The 18,810-nt window shown below is 37.1% G+C and overlaps 1 protein-coding gene across 4 annotated transcripts in view; it reads left to right on the forward strand.

The window, feature by feature from the left end:
- The window catches only part of LOC145680868 (TBC1 domain family member 19), a 193,091-nt gene that overhangs the window by 22,917 nt on the left and 151,364 nt on the right, over positions 1–18,810 (forward strand). For all 4 annotated transcript variants that reach the window (XM_081752006.1, XM_081752007.1, XM_081752004.1 and 1 more), the window contains exon 3: positions 18,554–18,742. In XM_081752006.1, the coding sequence (XP_081608132.1) occupies positions 18,554–18,742 (189 nt within the window). The remainder of the gene's footprint in view (positions 1–18,553; positions 18,743–18,810) is intronic.

An 18,810-nucleotide genomic window follows, 5' to 3' on the forward strand; every position in this document is an offset into this window, starting at 1 on the left:
TCCAAAATTTTCGTCCCCCCCCCCCCAAAAAAAAGCCAACTTTTTATGTGCAAAAAACCATCGATTCAAAAAAACCGGCTTTTCTGCATCTCTAACCAAATGGAAAGCCGATTACGATTTCCCTTGATTACGGTTGCATTTTGACTTCCTTTCGGAAGTAACATTACTCTCCTAGCATTGTAACTGAAGTTCTGAAACAGTCTCCATATGTATATATACAATCGAAATCGAACGGGACTTTCAAAAGTTTCAGTTAACCTTATGATGCCAACCTGGGGTGCGTGTGGATCCCAGTCAATAATATTGTGATTAGGCACTTTTCCATTAGGTTTTATTTTTATTATATTGTTAAATACAGTTATTTAATTTTATTTATTAAGTATAGTTAAAGAAAACTCTATATATAGGGTGTTGATGAACTATACCGACAAACGTTAAGAGGTGATTCCTCACATCAAAATAAGAGAAAAAGTTCATATGGACCTATGGCGAAAAGTGCATAGTTTTGGAGCTAGGGCTGTCCAAAATTGCGAAAAAGCCAAATTTCAAGAGGTCCTATTTTGAATTCGAGAGACTGTGGATGGTGCTTCTTATCAGCTTAAAGGAAGCCAGGCATAAGTAATCCAAAAGTGCATATTTCATCAATTTTCAATAGTTTTCAGATGTACCCTGATTTGAAGAAGGGTTCAAAATAGGCAGGAGGTAAATCTTGACAACAATCGACATCCAATGATTTGGAGGGAAGGCGGAAGTACTAGGAACGGCAGCTCCATGTTTCTTGTTGTGTTCGCAATACGGTAACGTGTGAGGATATGCATTTCGTCACGGAATATTTCACGTTTTCTTCACTTATAAGCGTGAAAGAAAACATAGTACCATGTGAGTTCCCGAGTACGAGAGACCGTGCTGCTGACGATCCTTAACACTTCCGACATCGCGCTAAAGAATTTCGTCTTCATTCCTATCAATGCTTATCGCGTGCCTACTTTGGACCACTCATAAAGTCAGAGCATATCTCAAAATTCGGTTGATGTCATGTCTGGGTATTACACCCTGCAGGGAATAATACGTACACCCATTGAACATTAATGAAATATGCATTTTTGGATTGCGTATGCATGACTTCTTTTACACTGATAAGGACCACCACACACAGTCTCTCGAATTCGAAATAGGGCATCTAGAAATTTGGCTTTTTCGCAATTTTGGACAGCCCTAGCTCTGAAACTATTCACTTTTCGCCATAGGTCCATATAAACTTTTTCTCCTATTTTGATGTGGGGAATCACCTCTTAAAGTTTGTCGGTATAGTTCATAAACACCATATATATATATATATAAATATATATATATATATATATAAATATATATATATATATATATATATATATACTACCGGCAAAAAGTTTAGGAACAAGAGTATGTGATGAATTTTGTTGTAAATACGTCATTATTTATTCAACTGAAACAGTGTACAATTTTTGGACATTATATATTACAATACATAAAGAGGAAAACAACAAAAGAAAGGTATATAATGACACAACTAACAGAAGAAAACATTAGATTGCCGTTTCATCGATATGTCTTCCATTAGCTTTGATGACAGTTTGGCACAATCCCGGCATCCTCCGTCTCAGCTTTCGCAGGGTTTCTTTGGAAATACCTTTCCAGGCATCCAACAAAGCTTGATTGTACTAACAACTGTTGCTCTGAAGAAGGAACTCTTCGGCGAGCTCGGTGATTGTGAATTATATCTTCATGGTTATATTTCTTCCCTTACTTAACTATGGCTTTACATGCCACTTCACCAGGTCTTTTACGTTGCCTCATCTTCATGCCCTGCTTGCTGACCAGCATATACTACTTCTTTGAATTTTTATACTGTATTTTTCGGGCATACTTGGAATGTAAACACGAAAGAAATATTCCGCGTGTAGGTACCAGCTGTTCATCCACAGTCAATAAATTTCCAGGTCTGTTCAAGTTTTGGAAATTCAGAACGAATATTTCCCAGAGTTCACGGAATTATGACATCTTGTCTCTTTTCAGTTTATCTTGACGAGTTTGAATGTTACCAAATCAACGAAAACTAAGAAGACAGTTGAAACGATTCAGCGACATCGTTGTTCGGAATATTGAAGTTCATTTTCCGCTCACGGAATATTGAGCGTTGCTCACAATTTACTCAAGCTTTCTCCTGCCGATTTTTGCAATATTGCCAAAATATTGAAGTCGATAAAGGTATATGTTTCAGTTTCGTTACTGTCCTTTCAGTCGATCACTTTCTGAGTTCTGCTTTCTTTACTTTCTGAAAGTAGATACGAGGTTTAGTTTCTTGCACAATTAGATTTGCTTATTCTGAAGTTAAAACAACTTTGAACGCGCTTCATTCATTCTGGATGCTTAATTCTGCTGGTTTGAAGCCTTTAAATTCCTTGACGATATTTGCTTCAACTTCCGGTGTTCTGCTCCCTACTCTTGCCTGCTCCATTTTCTTTCACTTGGAGCTCTAAACTCTGCAGCCTGTGATCCATGCTGCGGTGATAAGTTTAAAATTCAGCTACGACCTTGCGGAGGTACACCTTGTCTCGAAAAGGTTGAGCGCATTCTTTATTGCTGTTTCCAGGCAAAAATTTTCTAAGTCCAACTTCGGGTATCTTCGGAAAAAAGTAAACCAGGTTCGAAACTCGAAGCCAACCTTTGCAATCGGGAAAATTTTGCAGATTTTTCTTCTTTTAAATATAATAAGATTTGTTACCAATTGTATAAAAGAAGCAACATTGATTGAAATACTTAATGATACAATATCTCGAAACTTTGTATTAATGTCAGCACATGCTTGTTTGTCATTTAGCTCTCCATAAGTAATGGAACATTTAGATACGTAAACGAATCTTTTCATATGTAAAAGAATGTTGAAAGTTAAGACATAGAACGTAAGTCTCGCCTGAGTACTAAAATAAAAGTCAAAGTAGAACAAAAACAGCGTTTGCAGTGGATATGAATGTCATAATTATCTAAAGATTCGTTATACATCGCTAGAAGCACGTTCGGAAGACTGCTTGTGTTAGTTCAGTGGTAAGCCGTTGGATTTCAGATCGTAAGGTATGAAATTGTATTTTCCGCAATGCATGAAAAATTATATAAAATAATTACATTAAAATACATCAGTTGTATATATATATAACATAATCATTGCAGCACATAGTAATTATTATGTTTAACATCTGGGATAAGTGTACACAGTACGTCGTATTATATATGAGAATGTTAAATACAAATTAAGAAAATCGTTTAATAGCAATAAATAAATTATTGTAGTGTACTTATTTGCAGCTATTTGTCATATAAATGTTACTTCTCAACATTCTTTTTACAGCATTTCATTGATGTTCTTGAAAAATTATCCGAGGCATAAAAAGAGGGTATAAACAGAGCATCCAAAGTCGGAACGCTCGCTACAAATTCATGAACCCCAAAGGTCACGCGAGTAGACTGGAATTGTCCTTATGAAGCATGCCACAGCAGAAAGTTTTTACATAGATTTTCAATTCAATATCTGATATATACTTTTGCAGTGTGGAAGTAGTGATGCCTTGGGTCGCTCTCTCTCTCTCTCTCTCTCTCTCTCTCTCGCTCGCTCGCTCACTCAGTATTTGTATATGTATTTATATATATAAAAGTGTATGTATGTGTGTGTTTCAACATAATTCTGATGTGTCTAGAGCAATTTTAACCATATTTCGTACAATTTGGAAAAGAGTACTGTCGGGATACATATCAAAAATGCTAGAAAAGGATCGATATTAGTATCGAAACCATAGTTTCGTGGACGCTCAGGTAAATAGTTTTACTTTCAATCCAAGTCCAATTAAGCTCCCATTAGCACCCAGGCTGGTTACGTAGCAAGATAAAGATATCGAAATCAACCAATATTAGTGCCGAATCGTAAGTATTCAGCGCCGCTAACAGTGCCGCATTTCCCATTAGTCCAACTAGGCCCGTGCCTAGAGGGCAACATATTTGAAGAGCGCAAAGTTTAAAAATTAAATATTTTAATTTTTTCGCCTGAAAAAGTTAAAAAATAAAGAGCAAATATACTATTTCATTAACAATCCTCTTTTACTATTCTAATATGTTTAATGATAGCGTAACAAATCTGAAAATAATTCAGAACATGTTTCCCGTTTGTTATTTTTTCTTACGTAGTTGTAGCTGTAGCATCTAGTGAGTGGTATTTAACTGTAATAAATTCACTAATTAAGCGTATTCGAATTAAGTTTTATTTTTAAGTTAGGGATCAAGGGGCGGAGAAATATGTAGTTACTGGGGCGCCGAGAGCAAAAGTGCGTAGGGACGTCGAGCTTCTAAATGCAGCACTGGTCGCTAAATTAATTGGTAGAAATTTTAATGCCATTTAAGACCAAATTTAGTCCTAGTGGTGGCAGTATCCGTTTGCACTCCTAGGAGGAATGAAAGGGGCTGACATCAAAATTATAAAAAAGACCGAGATTAGTGTCGAATTCATAATTTTGGGTTCGCTTAGATAAAGAATGGCAGTCCAGATGCCATGTAAGTTAAGCCCCCATTAGCACCCTGAAGGAGTGTGTGAAATTGTGACATGTAGAAGTAATTGAAAATGACCAATGTTAGTGTCGAATCCATATCTTTCGGGGTCCCCAAGTTCATTGGAAGCAGTTCTGATGACCTTTAAGTTCAACTTCCAGTAAGAGTAAGATCCCCTAGCACATCTAATAAGGAGAGTCGAAGGGAGTAACATATACAATGATTCAAAACGACCAATATTATTGTAGAGTCCATAGTTTCGTTATCACCGAGATAAATAGCAACACCTCTGAACGAACATGTCAGCTTGATTTTGAATTTCCCCATCGAAGGCATTGCTCGCACAGCTCCAAGTATTTTAATGTTTCTATATAAATGAATATTCCAGCGTATTTCTGGAATGCCTGGGACAACCTTTACCAAACTTGGGGGACATATTACTTTCAATCTAAGAAAAAAATATTGTAGTAGTATGGAGTTATGGAAGTTGGGAGGGGTGACATGTAAAAATAATGTAAAAAGACTGGTCTTAGTGTTTTATCCATAATTGTCTTGGTCGTTGAAATGGATAGTGATGCTCCTAATGGAGTTTACATCCAAATTCATCCCCATCTCCACAGGATGATGGCCTGGGAGAGCTTAAAATAAAATCTCTAAAATTACTGAAATATTTAATTGTTTTTTCGAGGCTGAGAAAGCGTTTCTAATAACTTTGGAAGGTAGTTTGTACCCACTTCAAGATGGGCTTTTTAATCATATCAATTTCTCACCGTGAGAAGAAACGACCATTTCAACTATTATATTAAGCCATCCTTCGCAATCGATGAAAAAGTTGTGTCCGTCTTTTAAATTAACACTTTCAGCCCCATGTGTATCTTTTTGATACACAGTGAGGGTTTACTAATGGACCACGTGTATCAAATAGATACACATTGGCTGACAGTGTTCATAGCAAACTGTAGTCTGGTCCCGGGATGAAATTTACTCAAATAGGGTTGGGACTGAAAGTGTTAAATAAAACATGTTAAAATCAAAGATGGAGTGGGTCAATGGGTCGGTTGGTAAGTGGGTAAAATGGGTCAAGATTTGTGAGTGGGTCAAAGGACGTGACCTACTGTGAAACACCACTCATCGTGACTCACACTGACCCATTCTGTTCAGTGCATTGTAGACAGCATCTTCTGAACACTTGTGAGCTTCTCTACGTTTTGCTTTCAAGATCTCCATTTTTCTTCTTTTTTCATTTGTTTCTAATGAAGAAAAAGTTCAGGTACTTTTGGATTTTGATATTTGCAATCGTAAGAGTGGCAATAGGAGTCCGATTTTGAGAGGCAGCCTGTGAGCTTTTAGAAGAGCTAACTGCTTGCAAAAAATATTTTTGAATTATCTGTAATATATGAATTATTATAAAAAAAAATTGAAAGTAACTATGTATGCGTGATCATCACGGTCAAATTGCAAAGTCAAATGAAATGACGTTTGGTATATAATCAGGCCCCAATCTCAACTGGGAAGTTATCATACGCGTATCACTTTCATTACAATACATATCTTTAGGGGGGAGTAGGGGTCCGAATTTTTGCAAAAAATTGAGTATCTCAAGCCATTCAACTTAGCTGAAATTCAGTATATAACTCTTTTTTAAAAAAAATAACAGAGCGTGTCCTGGCATTATTTAAAATTTTCTTTTATGAGCGTTGGGGGGGGGGGGGCATTTTCTATGTATTGGAAATTGGTAGTGGGTTGATTTGTAAAAATAATCGAAAAAGATTGATATTAGTTGGGAAACAAATTGAGAAATGAAAATTACAGTTCTTCGCACTTTATACCCACTGCTTTCTATTATAAAAATTGCTGAAGCTGCTGTTTAATATATGGAGCGTTCAGAGCTTAAGGCAATCAAGCCATAAAGTTGTCAGAAAAATGGCCATAAAATTTGTATTCCAAGCTTAATTACATGGGCATATTAAATTAGTACGGCATGCTTAATTATATGGAAAACTTTTTACGTCGGTCTACTTTATCTTGATTTGAGACTTTCAAATTTCATCCTATTTTCTACTGAAATGTATCTGTAAGCCAAGAAAGAAATAATTATATATGATAAATTTAAATTCATCTTAATTCGGAAGATGAAAAACACTACCATTGTATATCGTAAAGGTCAGATCCACCAGTATTGTAACAGAGCGGTGCTTGAGAGATTAACGGTAGAAATTCAAACTCCGATAAGTGATAATTTCTCAGTCTTGTTTTATTACAAGTGTAACCTCTTTAGTCAATAGAGAGGAGGACGTGGATCACGGGTCAGAGTTGGTCACAATGGTTCAGAGTGGTTCATAGTTGGTGGTGAATCAGAGTGGGTCACGATGAGTAGTAGGTCAGAGTGGGTCATTTGGGTAGTGGGTGATAGTGGGTCATGATGAGTTGTGGATCAAATTTTCATTGACCCATACCATCTCTGGTTAACATTGTACTGAAGAGAAGAGGCACCGAAGGTGCACGTCGGTGATTATGCTCAAATTTTGCACAGAGATAGTATCTCACCAGAAAGCAATAAATCTAAAACGGTTCACGGTACCATCTATTGGCTAAATTAAGACCTCAATGATTTATCCTTCAACAAACAAGCTTTTTATCATCGTTTCCGTGAGGAAGTCAGTTTTAGTGTTTTTTTGACTCACCTAAATATAAACAAATCACGCATATAGGCGATTTAACGTATTTTTGGGGGTGTAGATTTGTGGTTCGTTGGCGTTCCGTCGTGTCTCTGCCGCTGGTGTTATAATTTTCAAAACGGAAGTGGAGCAATCGCAGATCGTCGTTGCGGGCCCGTCAATTTTTGACGAGAGATCATTAGTTGCCCATCGGTGGTTCACCGACGCTTACGGCATGGTATCCGTGAAGTCCGTTGTCACCCCTAAAAGTCTTGAACGGTGAAACAGATGTCAAAACCGGAAAACACGTATTTAATATTTTCAAAGGTACCTCGTGTCGAGGTAAAAACATTTACCGGGTCTCAGGAGGGGTCCAACTCAAAATTTAAACATGGTAAGGGGAATTAAGTAGTAAATTGTTTTAAAGTATTGCTAGAAGAAGGAAGATTTTAAGGGTCTCGAGTCTCTATGTAAACTTGTGCAAGATAGCGAGTGTTCAAGATGCTAATAAATCCTTCATTGAAAATTCCGTGGCCACCTCTAGAAATGTGAAACTGTGAAACCGATATCAGAAGATGTAAACACTTGCAAAGTATAATGCACCAACGTAGAACAAAAAGTGCTCCATTGTATTTTTATTATACTGTATCACTAATGTTAAATTCTACGTTCCACGGTTGTGTTCTTTAGGCTATAAGACAGGTGATTATGAATTATGAAATAAATGCTAGAATATAGAAATGGAAAGAATGCTAGGCAAGATGAGTTTTATTTACTAGTAGAGTTTTTTTTTTAAGCTTTTTTGTTTTAGTTTGTTTTTGTTTGTTTTGCTTTTACCTTTTTCAAGCACTTACCTACGTAAGACCTAACCCCAGCATTCTTTCCATTTCTGTATTCTACCATTAATTTCATAATTCACAATCACTGTGTCTTTTAGCCTAAAGACACAACCGTAGAACGTAGAATTTAGTATTAGTGATGTAATAAACCCATAATGGGGCACCTTGGTGCATTATACTTTTGCAATGGTAAGACAATTGTTTACCTCTTCTGATATCGTTTCACATTTCTGGAGATGGTCACGGAGTTTTCAATGAAGGATTTATTACCATCTTGAACGCTTGCTATTTTGCACAAGTTTAGCATAAAGACTAGAGACTTACCATATTCTTTTTAATTTTATTGGGTGCTTGAATTAATTTCCGTTGTTTTTTATACCAATGATAAATTGTCATTCCATAAGAACAAAGCAATATCTTTTACTGAAAGTACTGTCCCTCGGCAGCTACAACCTTTCCCACTTTTCGAATAATAAATGTATTCCGCGATAGGAAATTACGGGTTCCTGTGAGGCAATCCATCCATCGAGTCAATTTTGGATATCTTAGATAGTTCTGAAGTGTTGGTCAGAAAGATCATGCTGCATGGATCGAAACAAATGGTAGTTGGAAGGGGCGACGTCTGGTGAATATAGCGGGTGGGGTAAAACATCCCATCGCAACCCATCTAAAGTTTCTTTCACTACATTTGCAACATGTGGTCTGGCATTGTAATGGAGCAGAAACATTTTGTCGTGTGTCTGGTCATACTCCGGTCGTTTTTCTTGAAGTGCTTGATTCAGATGCAGTAATTGTATTTGGTAACGATCAGCATTCATCGTTTGATCCGGTGGAAGCAGCTCACCATAATAAACCACACCGACTTGATCCCACCAAATGCACAGCATGATTTTCATTCCATGGATGTCCGGCTTTGGCATTGATGATGGTTCTCCGGGCCTCACCCATGATTTTTTGCTCTTGGGATTGTCGTAACGAATCCATTTTTCATCGTAGGTTTCAATGCAATGCAAAAACTACTTCCATTTATGTCTTTGAAGCAGCACTTCACAAATGGTTAAACGTTTTGCAATATGTCTTTCCGCCAATTCATGTGGCACTCAGTTTCCCACTTTCTGGATCATTACGATGGATATGCTTACTAACAGTTGATTCATCAACATTTAGAGATGAGATAACTGTCTAAACGTCTAAGCTAAAACTCCTTTCAGTAGGTCCTCTAAGTCTTCATCTTCAAGCCTTTTCGGCTGACCAGGACGCACTTTGTCGCTCAAGTCAAAATCATTGTTTTTGGATTTTCGAAACCACTCTCTACACGTTGATAGAGCATGCTCTCCATACGCTTCCACTAGCAAACGATAACTTTCTGCATTAGATTTTTAAGATGGAAGCAAAAGAGTAGGTCTTCCCGCAAATGTTTTTCAAGCACAAACTCCGCCATGTTCAAGACACTGAAAACAGATGTTCTTTTCACTTTATTCGAAGGTCAAATAGTGCTCTAATAGCCCAAGGATAGCACTTCCAAATAGGTATCCTGTCCCAGTCTGCTGTGCTGCAATAACACAACTACTGCCCTAAGTTAATCAACAGCGAGAATTAATTCAAGCACCTAATAGCAATACTTTTAAATGATATTCTACTTGATTCCTCTTGCCATTTTCACATTTTGAGTTCCGCACCCCTCCTGAGACTCTCCGGAGGACCTTGGGGCAAATCTTTTACCTAGATACGGGGTACCTTTGAAATTATAAAATACGTGTTTTCCGGTTTTGACATCTGTTTCATCGTTTCAGATTTTTAGGAGTGCCAACGGGATTCATGGATACCATGCTTCTTTATTCTCTTAGTTTTCAGATACAAGCCCCTATGCCGTAAGCGTGAGTGGACCACCGATGCGCAACTGAACACCTTTCGCCAAAAGTTGGTGATCCCGCAGCTACGATCCGTGGTGGCCCCACTTCCGTTTTGAAAATTATACCACCAGCGGCAGAGACTCGACGAAACGCCAACGAACCACAAAATTACTCCCCCCAAATATGTTAAATCGCCTATACGGCTGATTTGTTTATATTCAGGTGAGTGTAAAAACACTAGAAAAGAAAGCAAGTACCCCGAGGTGGGCGCAAACCTTCAACCTTAAGTTTACTAACCGCGTATTCTTCTGACTTTGCCACGAAAACGATGAAGAAAATCTCGCTTGTAGAAGGATAAATTGTTGAGGTTTTAATTTAGCCAATCAAACAAATCCCTCTATCTCGAGTTCTGTGAGATGGTACCGTGAACCGTTTTAGATACACACTCAAATGAGCATTAACAATTGTGCCCACTCGTTGATCATTAACAGTTGAGCTGCTTGTAGTGAGGATCCAGCAGTAGTAGCTGAAGGTTTGTCACAGATGAAGGCGCCCACTGCTGCATATAATGTGCATTGTTCACACCACCAGTCATTGCATATTGCTCACTGGATCCAATCTTCTGTTGGAGGATCGCTATAGATGATATTGCATAATGGACACTCGTACACTAGTTTCTCACTGACCTGAGGAGTTGTCTTTGGTTGTAGTTTTCTTTGGTGCAAGTTGACGTTTGCCGTGGTGTTTGGAAAGTGCCGTTTCAGAAGTAAGTTCTGTTCGAAAGGAGAGGATGTCAGAATCTCAGATTGACCTCAAGAAGATCGATATTTGCTGGTTGATGGCTTGGTGGCAGACAGAGAAGGACTGACAACCACTAGAAGAGTGTGTGATGTGACTCGTGTTTAATTCCAGTGAAGATCTAGCTTTACTGGTTGAAGGTTTGGACACATTCGAATGAGCAACCCGCAGAAGAATGTTTGATGTGTACAGTCCGCATGAGCTTCTGCTTGCTTCTAGTGATGATCCAACGTTTCTGGCTGAAGGTTTGGTAACAGATGGAGGAGAACGTCCAACCAGCAGATGAGTGTTTGAAGCGGAGAGTCTGCATGAGCTCTTGCTTGCTTGTAGTGAGGATCCAGCGTTAGTAGCTCAAGGTTTGGTAACAGATGGAGAACGAGCAACTGGCAGAGGAATGTTTGATGTGGACGCACCGCATGGGTTCCAGTGTACTTCCAGTGAATTTTCCGATGAAAGATTTTGGACTCTATACGGGTCTTCTACTTGATTCGTTGCTTCAGGAATGCTTTCATCTTTAGAGCTGGCTTCTACATTTAGGTCTACGACATAACAGTAGAAGGAAGAAAATCTTCAGTGAACACATCTGGGTTCAGTGGGACAATTCCACATTCTTGAAAGCCGGTCACTGCATTACTAATGGTTGCAGTTTTGTAATAAGCCTCAGTGAACAAAATCGCAACTTGGAATTGTGTAATTGGGCCTAATGAATGATTTCTCATCCATTTATCACACACTGTTGAATACCAGGATTTTAGTGGCCAAAAAAGGGAGCAATCTAACGGTTGCAATTTAGGCTGGTATGGAGTGGTAAACTTAACATCACAATCCCATTTTCCCTGCAGAAATAAATCGCCTCGATTGAAATGTGAGATAACTGATTGTCAAGAAGTAACAATAGCTTTTTCGTGACCGGATTTGATCAGACATGTTGGTGTAAATGATGCTGTCATTCTCCGAAAAGTTGTGAGTTGATGAAACCAGAATCAGATATTCTCACAGAACTTGGCGGCGCTCCATCGAGTAACTCCTTTTTCATTCGTTCTCTGGGAAATATCAACGCAGGTGGAATAAAGGAACCAGATGCACTCATGCAGCAAACAGCTGTGGTAGTAACTCCATGATCACTAGGTACAATTTTATTCACAACTGATTTTCTTTTAGTCAAAAACACTTTTGGAACTTTATGTGGAACCGTATTTATGTAGATCCTCCATATTGTAGATCTCATGTGGAGGGAAACCGTTTTCTCTTACAAGATCTTGTAGACTATTAAGAAAGCGTTCAACTTGTAGCTTGTTAAAACCACGAGCTCTTCCCAGACCAGCTTTGAAGGCTGTCGCAAAGCAATAGTTGGATTCTACGGCGGAAAGACTCCGTTCAATCTTTTCCTGCCATTCGATTCACATGGCTAAAGGGGTGGGGTAACTGGTTACGTTCAGCAAAATAGTACACCATTCTTCTTACTGTTAGATCATTAAAGTTAATCAATAGAAGAAGTTGCTCCAGTAATGTGATATATTCCACCAATTCGCTCTCCATTTCTTCGTTAAACACTGACTTCATTGTGCCCAAAGACGCTGTAGGTTCTCCCTGAGAAAAACAAAGGAAGGAAAAACCCTTAATTCTCCTCATATCAGTAATGAGAACGCATAGGGTACAAAAAAAAAAAAAAAAAGATAATATTTAGACCATTTATAAAAGTATATTTTCCAACTTCAGCTTATTTCATCAGTTTCTTGTTCTAAAGAATGCTTGTCAACTACGAAGGTATCATTGAAGCGAAGCTCCTCTTGCTCTCGCCCACTCCACTCTTTCTCTCGCTTCTGTGAACTCTTGTTCTGTAAGAAGCCGCATATTTGTTTTCCTCTGATAATTGCGCAACATGATCTGAAAAAAAAAAAAATATATATATATATATAGTTTTATTTTATACCGTAAAAGACACCCTCTAAATGGACAAGTTTATAGAATCATCTGATAAGCAATCGTAGGCCCCTGTCGTATCCATAATTCACCTAATGTATTAATTTTACACTATGTTGATGCATTATTGACGCGATCGGGGCGTTACGATTGCTCAGAAGATGGTCTTCCGGACTTGCCCAATGTATCTAATGGCAAGCGTTATGTATTCATTTTACTTACTTCAGGCTAAGTAAAATTAGAGGAGTTTGCTTTAGATATTGTTGTGTGAGGAGTGGTATTTAGAATAACAATTTTTCCCTCGTACATAAGAAAGTGTCAGGATTTTTCAGAATTCTTAACGTTATAGGCTACATATGGGAACCAGTATTCGTAACACTTGCTGTCACTGTCTATTACAACGGAATCTACATCCTTTTTTGATTGTTAGACGTAAATTAAATTGGATTTTTTTTTCTTAAAAACGAAGGGACAAGAGTACGCACGCGTATCCTTGCCCCGTCGGCATCTGTTTACCCTTACCCCCTAACTACACAATGGACTTTCCCCTGATGTTGCACAGCCAACTGTTGGAAGAAAGTCAATTTACTCCATCCTGTCAAGCAATGGATATGTTAGAAACTAACGCTTAACAGTACTTTGAAATCGTTAAAAAAAAGTGTGTAAGTTATTCCTTAACTACTTATGTCCCAATATTATATCAAACTATTAGAAAAACATAAATACTTACCTAGATAGCTTGTAGTTTTCCGCAGCACACTCAAACTTGTTTAGGTTCTAGACGCCATTAACATCAAACTCCACGTGACGCATTATTGTCATACGCGAATATATTCCCCTGTTTTTAGGGAATCGTATTCTTACCCCCCGCGTGCCCTTGCCCTCCTGTACTCTATTCCTTTCATTCCAGGACATTCACTACATTCTTGAAGAAGACAACTGTCATTTTCAGCCTATCATACTACTAAAGGAAATAGGTCACTCATGACAGCTTCAATACAGGTTGCTCCTTTGATTTGTTGCAACGCAGTAGCAAATAACTTAAAATGTGCACAATACACACACACACACACACTTCCCTAGCAGGTTGCGGACTGACCCACTGTAGTCGAATACTATAAAATTCCGAGTGACACATTCTTATGCTGAGATTGTTCTGTTTAAAAGAAAGTCCGTAAATTTCTTTGATGGAACGCGTAAGAAATTCTTTTTTTTTTTTTTTTTTTTAACGTTTTGTCCTTTTTCGATCACTGTAATGATATCGCACTTAATTAAGACTTTGTCTGGATCATTTAATTAAGACTTTGTCTGGATCATTCCAAGTCATCACTGAGGTAATAGTTCAGGCTTTTTATAGATCATCAGAATTTATTGGATGGCCATTTTAAGTAAACTTAAAATTTGTGTGTTTCGTAATCGTAATTTCCATTTCAGATTACTTCGGTTTAAGAAAACGGACGAGTAAGGGGGAGGCTGATTTTACTATTCCAGAGCGCTTTCTTGATCAAAATAATAGAAAACCAGTCAGGAAAATCTTTTATTCTTCATTTAATTAACGTGAACCACAAACATCATCAAAGTTAACGAAACTTCGCTAACTTCAAAAGGCTGTAGTTAATTCATGAAGCATTGGTTGAGAATGGTATTTAGTGTGTTTATTATTCATGTAAAGCTAAACCATTTAACAAAATTTCAGAATTTTAAAAGGTTGTGTTTTCGAGAAAATGGCGCCCAAAAATGGCAATTTTTGAGAATTTTACAATTTCTCGAATTTTTTGCGACAAAACCGTTGCACACAGAAGCGATACAATTTTTTTTCGGAAAGCGGATAACTAGGCCTTACCAACCGTGAAAACAGAATTTTAAAATTCGAACCGGAAGTGCTCGAAAAAACTTCGCAAACTTCGACTTTTCAGATAAATTAACGTTCATTTGTTAATTTATGTACAAAAAGACACGCATACACAAACCAAACTATAATAAAATGTAGTTTATTTATATCCTTATGTACATACCACAACAAGAATTATAAATCTACCTTTCTCCATAGCTGAATGGTGGGGCTCCGAAGTTGACCATTTTCCATGTCTTTTACAATTCATAAATTGTACTCCCCGTCTTTGATGGCCCATAACTTGGCGGGATTTTTTTTTCGACAAAACAAAAAAATATGGGTCTCTTAAAAACATGTCTAGTTGCTATAAAAAAGTTTCAACAATATCTGAGATGGTGATGGTACATGCTCTGCATGAATTGAGATGGAAGGCACCATATACAACTGATGTATTTTAATGTAATTATTTTATATAATTTTTCATGTATTGCGGAAAATAGAATTTCATAAAAAAAAAAGCATTTTACCCAGATGGGAATCGAACTCACAGTCTTACAATTTGAACGCTTACCACTGAGCTAACACAATCACTCTTTGGAAGATGATTCTGCGATGTATAGCTGCTCTCAAAATAATTGTGACATTCATATCCACTGCAAACGCTGTTTTTGTTCTACTTTGACTTTTATTTTAGTACTCAGGCGAGAATTATGTTCTATGTCTTAGCTTTCGGCATTCTTTTACATGTGTAAAAATTCGTTTACGTATCTAAATGTTCTTTTACTTATGGAGAGCAAAATGACAAATAAGCATCTGCTGACATTAACACAAGGTTTCGAATTATTGTATCATTCAGCATTTCAATCAATGTTGCTTTTTTTCTACACTTGGTAACAAATCTTGTTATATTTAAAAGAAGAAAAACACATCTGCAAACTTTTTCCCGATTGCAAAGGTTGGCTTCCAGGTTCGAACCTGGTTTACTTTTTTCCGAAGATATCCGAAGTTGGGCTTAGAAAATTTTTGCCTGGAAACAGCAATAAAGAATGCGCTCAACCTTTTCGAGACAAGGTGTACCTATCAGAAAACAAGTTCACGTCAAGTTCACTGAAGTATCGGTAGTTTGGTTTCTTTTCCCTTCCGCAGAAAATTCACAATCATACTCGTAATGACTGTCATCCGATCAACCTCAGTTATCTCGTATCAGTTTCTTCTAACATTCGCAGAACGTTTTCTTCAGGAAGTCCTAGACGGGACATGCAACTAAATAACAGAACTTTTTCATTGTAATTTTGACTTCAAATGCATCATTGTCTGTATATTCGAGTAGTAATATACTCCGGCAACTTTGAGATACTAATAAAATAAAATTACTTCCTCATAACTATCATAGAAAGAGTGAGCTTTTTGTTCAATAGAATTTGTTTGTTTCAAAAATGTGTATAACAACATCCAACAACAAAGTATTCAAATTGTAATAGAATAATAGGACAAAGATTGTGTTGCCATCTTCTGGCAATTTTTAAAATAACACAACTCAGAGGTTTGTGTATTTACATTTGTTTAGGTTGTCATTGTTAGGTACTACCAATAAGCAAGCTTTATTTATCCATCTTTGCCATATGACAGCATGGAAAGCTGTGGGGTCCGTACGGACCCGAGGTGTGCTAAATACGTTTTGGTTCGTAAATAAGCACAAAAGCGCACAACAAGTAAATTGTTATGGGAGAATTAAGAACATCTTTTTATAAAAAAAATGTCCTGAATCATGGAGAAAAATATGATACAAACAGAGAAAATATATGCACATAATGAAGCCTGGGGTCCGCACGGATCCCAGGTGGGTGTCATAGGGCTAAAAATAGGTTTTTGGTTAACGAAGATAGACCTATGCTAAAAAATAATAATAATAATAATAATAAAAAACCGTGCACATAAATATGATGGATATACTAAGATAAAATAAAATGCTGAACAGAGAAAATATTTACTCGTGTTAACTTTATTTTTAGCAGCAGTCAGGAAGAGTTTTTTGTATACGTTGCTGCTTGGCTGTTCCACTTTCAAAAAACACTTTAGTCTGAGAAACCACACTATATCAGAATCAGTCTGCCGTAAGATAAATTTTCCTTTAAATTTTTGATGACATCTAGATAAGTCTTTAGCTTATACACTTGTTCCGGCGCAATGCCATATTCCTTTTCTTCCTACACCTGCTGTTCTTTCCGACTTTCCATATAAGTCTCAATTAAGTCATCTTTATCCGTTGTGTCTGTTTTGCAGACAACGTAGTCCTTTCACATGTGTATACACCTGACGTTTCACAAATTGTCTAAAAAAAATTTCAAACCCTGCATTTCGGAACTTGGACTTTTCCGTTAAAAGATTTATTTTGATTTCCATTGTCTGCATAACACAGTTTCTGTTTAATGAAGGGAATTTTTAACATTTTCCACCCCTGAATTGATGAAACAGTAATTATTTCCGTTCAATAAGAGGTCTGTTGAAGGCAATTGTTACTGAATGTGATTGGAACTAAGGATAATCCCGAAACGACCATAGAACAAAAATTACCCACAAGACAGTAGTGAAAGCATTATCATATAATATTAGTGATACAGAAGAAGACTATAAGTGTATTCGTCGAATACTTCGTCAGGTTGAGAAGAGAGAAGTAGAATCCAAAGAAACGTAAGAGAACAGAGAAGCCTCCAGTTGAACATCATACTGGAATGTAGTCACGCGATAATTTTGCCGAGTTGAAGGAGGACAAAGTTTAGTGAAGTAAGAGGCTAATGAAATTGGTTGGCCATTAGGAGTACACAAGTTAGACGGAGTAATATATGAAGCAGAAATACAAAGTGATTCAAAAGTCATTACGGCACATCTGTGTTCACCTTAGTAAATCGGATTAAAGGTTTGTATTTTAGGATAATTTTGAATCATAACTGCCATATTGAATCTATATTACATTTTGTAAATGATAAGGTGGCCGTGTGAGTATCTAAAAATACAATAATTTTGTCATAAATATTGTAATTAGTTTTTCGGAATCTATTGCGGTTCAAATAGTTGACATCATTGACTTCTTGTGCCGTTTTACCTGCAGGTAAGTTGTAGAGAACGTGCTCAATATGTTGCCTCTCGTGCCAAGCAGACTTATCAAGGTATTAGATACAGTTTAACCTTCCGTTACCCAGCACAAAGGTAGCATACGCTTTCTACCATTTCGGTAGTTGTGATTCTCCCAACCTAATTTAGAGATATAAATATGCCCATTGTCCAACCTTCTATAACCTTCAAACGTTTTAACTCATCTTTCAATTCGCATTAATAATCACTGATATGCATGAAGCGTTCAAACTCCCCGCCTACCTGTCCCAGAACATAACCCATCACAGCGATACATTTGATTACACATTGCACGTAAGCAAGGCTTTTCTTTTTGTAGTAAATAAAATCCCCCATAAGTCAATTATCGCTTGAGAGAAACTTGTCACTGTGTAGTCATCGAGGAGCAGACGTAAAACAGGTTCCAAGCATTCATCCATAATATAATTAGCATATACGTCTAGAAAATTTTACTAAATACTGAAATACAACGACCAACCTTCTATAAGAACTTCCAAAGTTTTGCAAATCTCCTACACACAACTCTGCAATACAAATTCTATGGTTATTGCCTCCTGCATTTTGGAAGCAATGTCCATAAAGTTGAGAACACAGTCCATCGTATCTTAACAAAGCTATGTGTACACACGGCTTGTGAAGTGTACTTGCAGTAATCGTTGGCAGGACTGTAGCAGGCAGTGACTGTATGCATATTTAGACAAATTTGCTATTAAGCTGATGAGATTGAAATTTACTATTTTAGCGTAAAAAAACTTCTATTGCTGCGCTAGAATCACTATCAGCAAATTCAGTCAGACATAAAGTGGAAAATTATATTTTAATAAACTTTCTTTCTTGTAAAGAATTACCCTGCTCCGACAGTAAGTTGTAATTTTATATGTATATATAATGTGTGTGTGTGTGAAGTCTGTCTTGTAATATTAACTTTGAAAATTGTTTTCTTTGCAGAAACTGGCAGCATCAGAACTGGTCTCAAAGGAAGATTTCCACGATTCATTTGTGAAAGCTTTAAAAAGTGCAGGAATAGAAACAGAACTGAGAAATACAGTATACCATTGGCTTAGATCTCATAACAATTACAAGATTATTAACGGTGTACCAAAGAAGGAGCCGCTTCAATATCTTAGAAAAGCTCAGGTAAGAGTCTAATATAATTACTTTGCAGGTGTTGGGCTGTGTAAAACACTTCTGGGAAATTCATATTT

The sequence above is a fragment of the Thermobia domestica genome, chromosome 3, assembly GCF_964235325.1.
Source record: "Thermobia domestica chromosome 3, izTheDome1.hap1.1, whole genome shotgun sequence".
Classification (NCBI taxonomy): Eukaryota; Metazoa; Arthropoda; class Insecta; order Zygentoma; family Lepismatidae; genus Thermobia; species Thermobia domestica.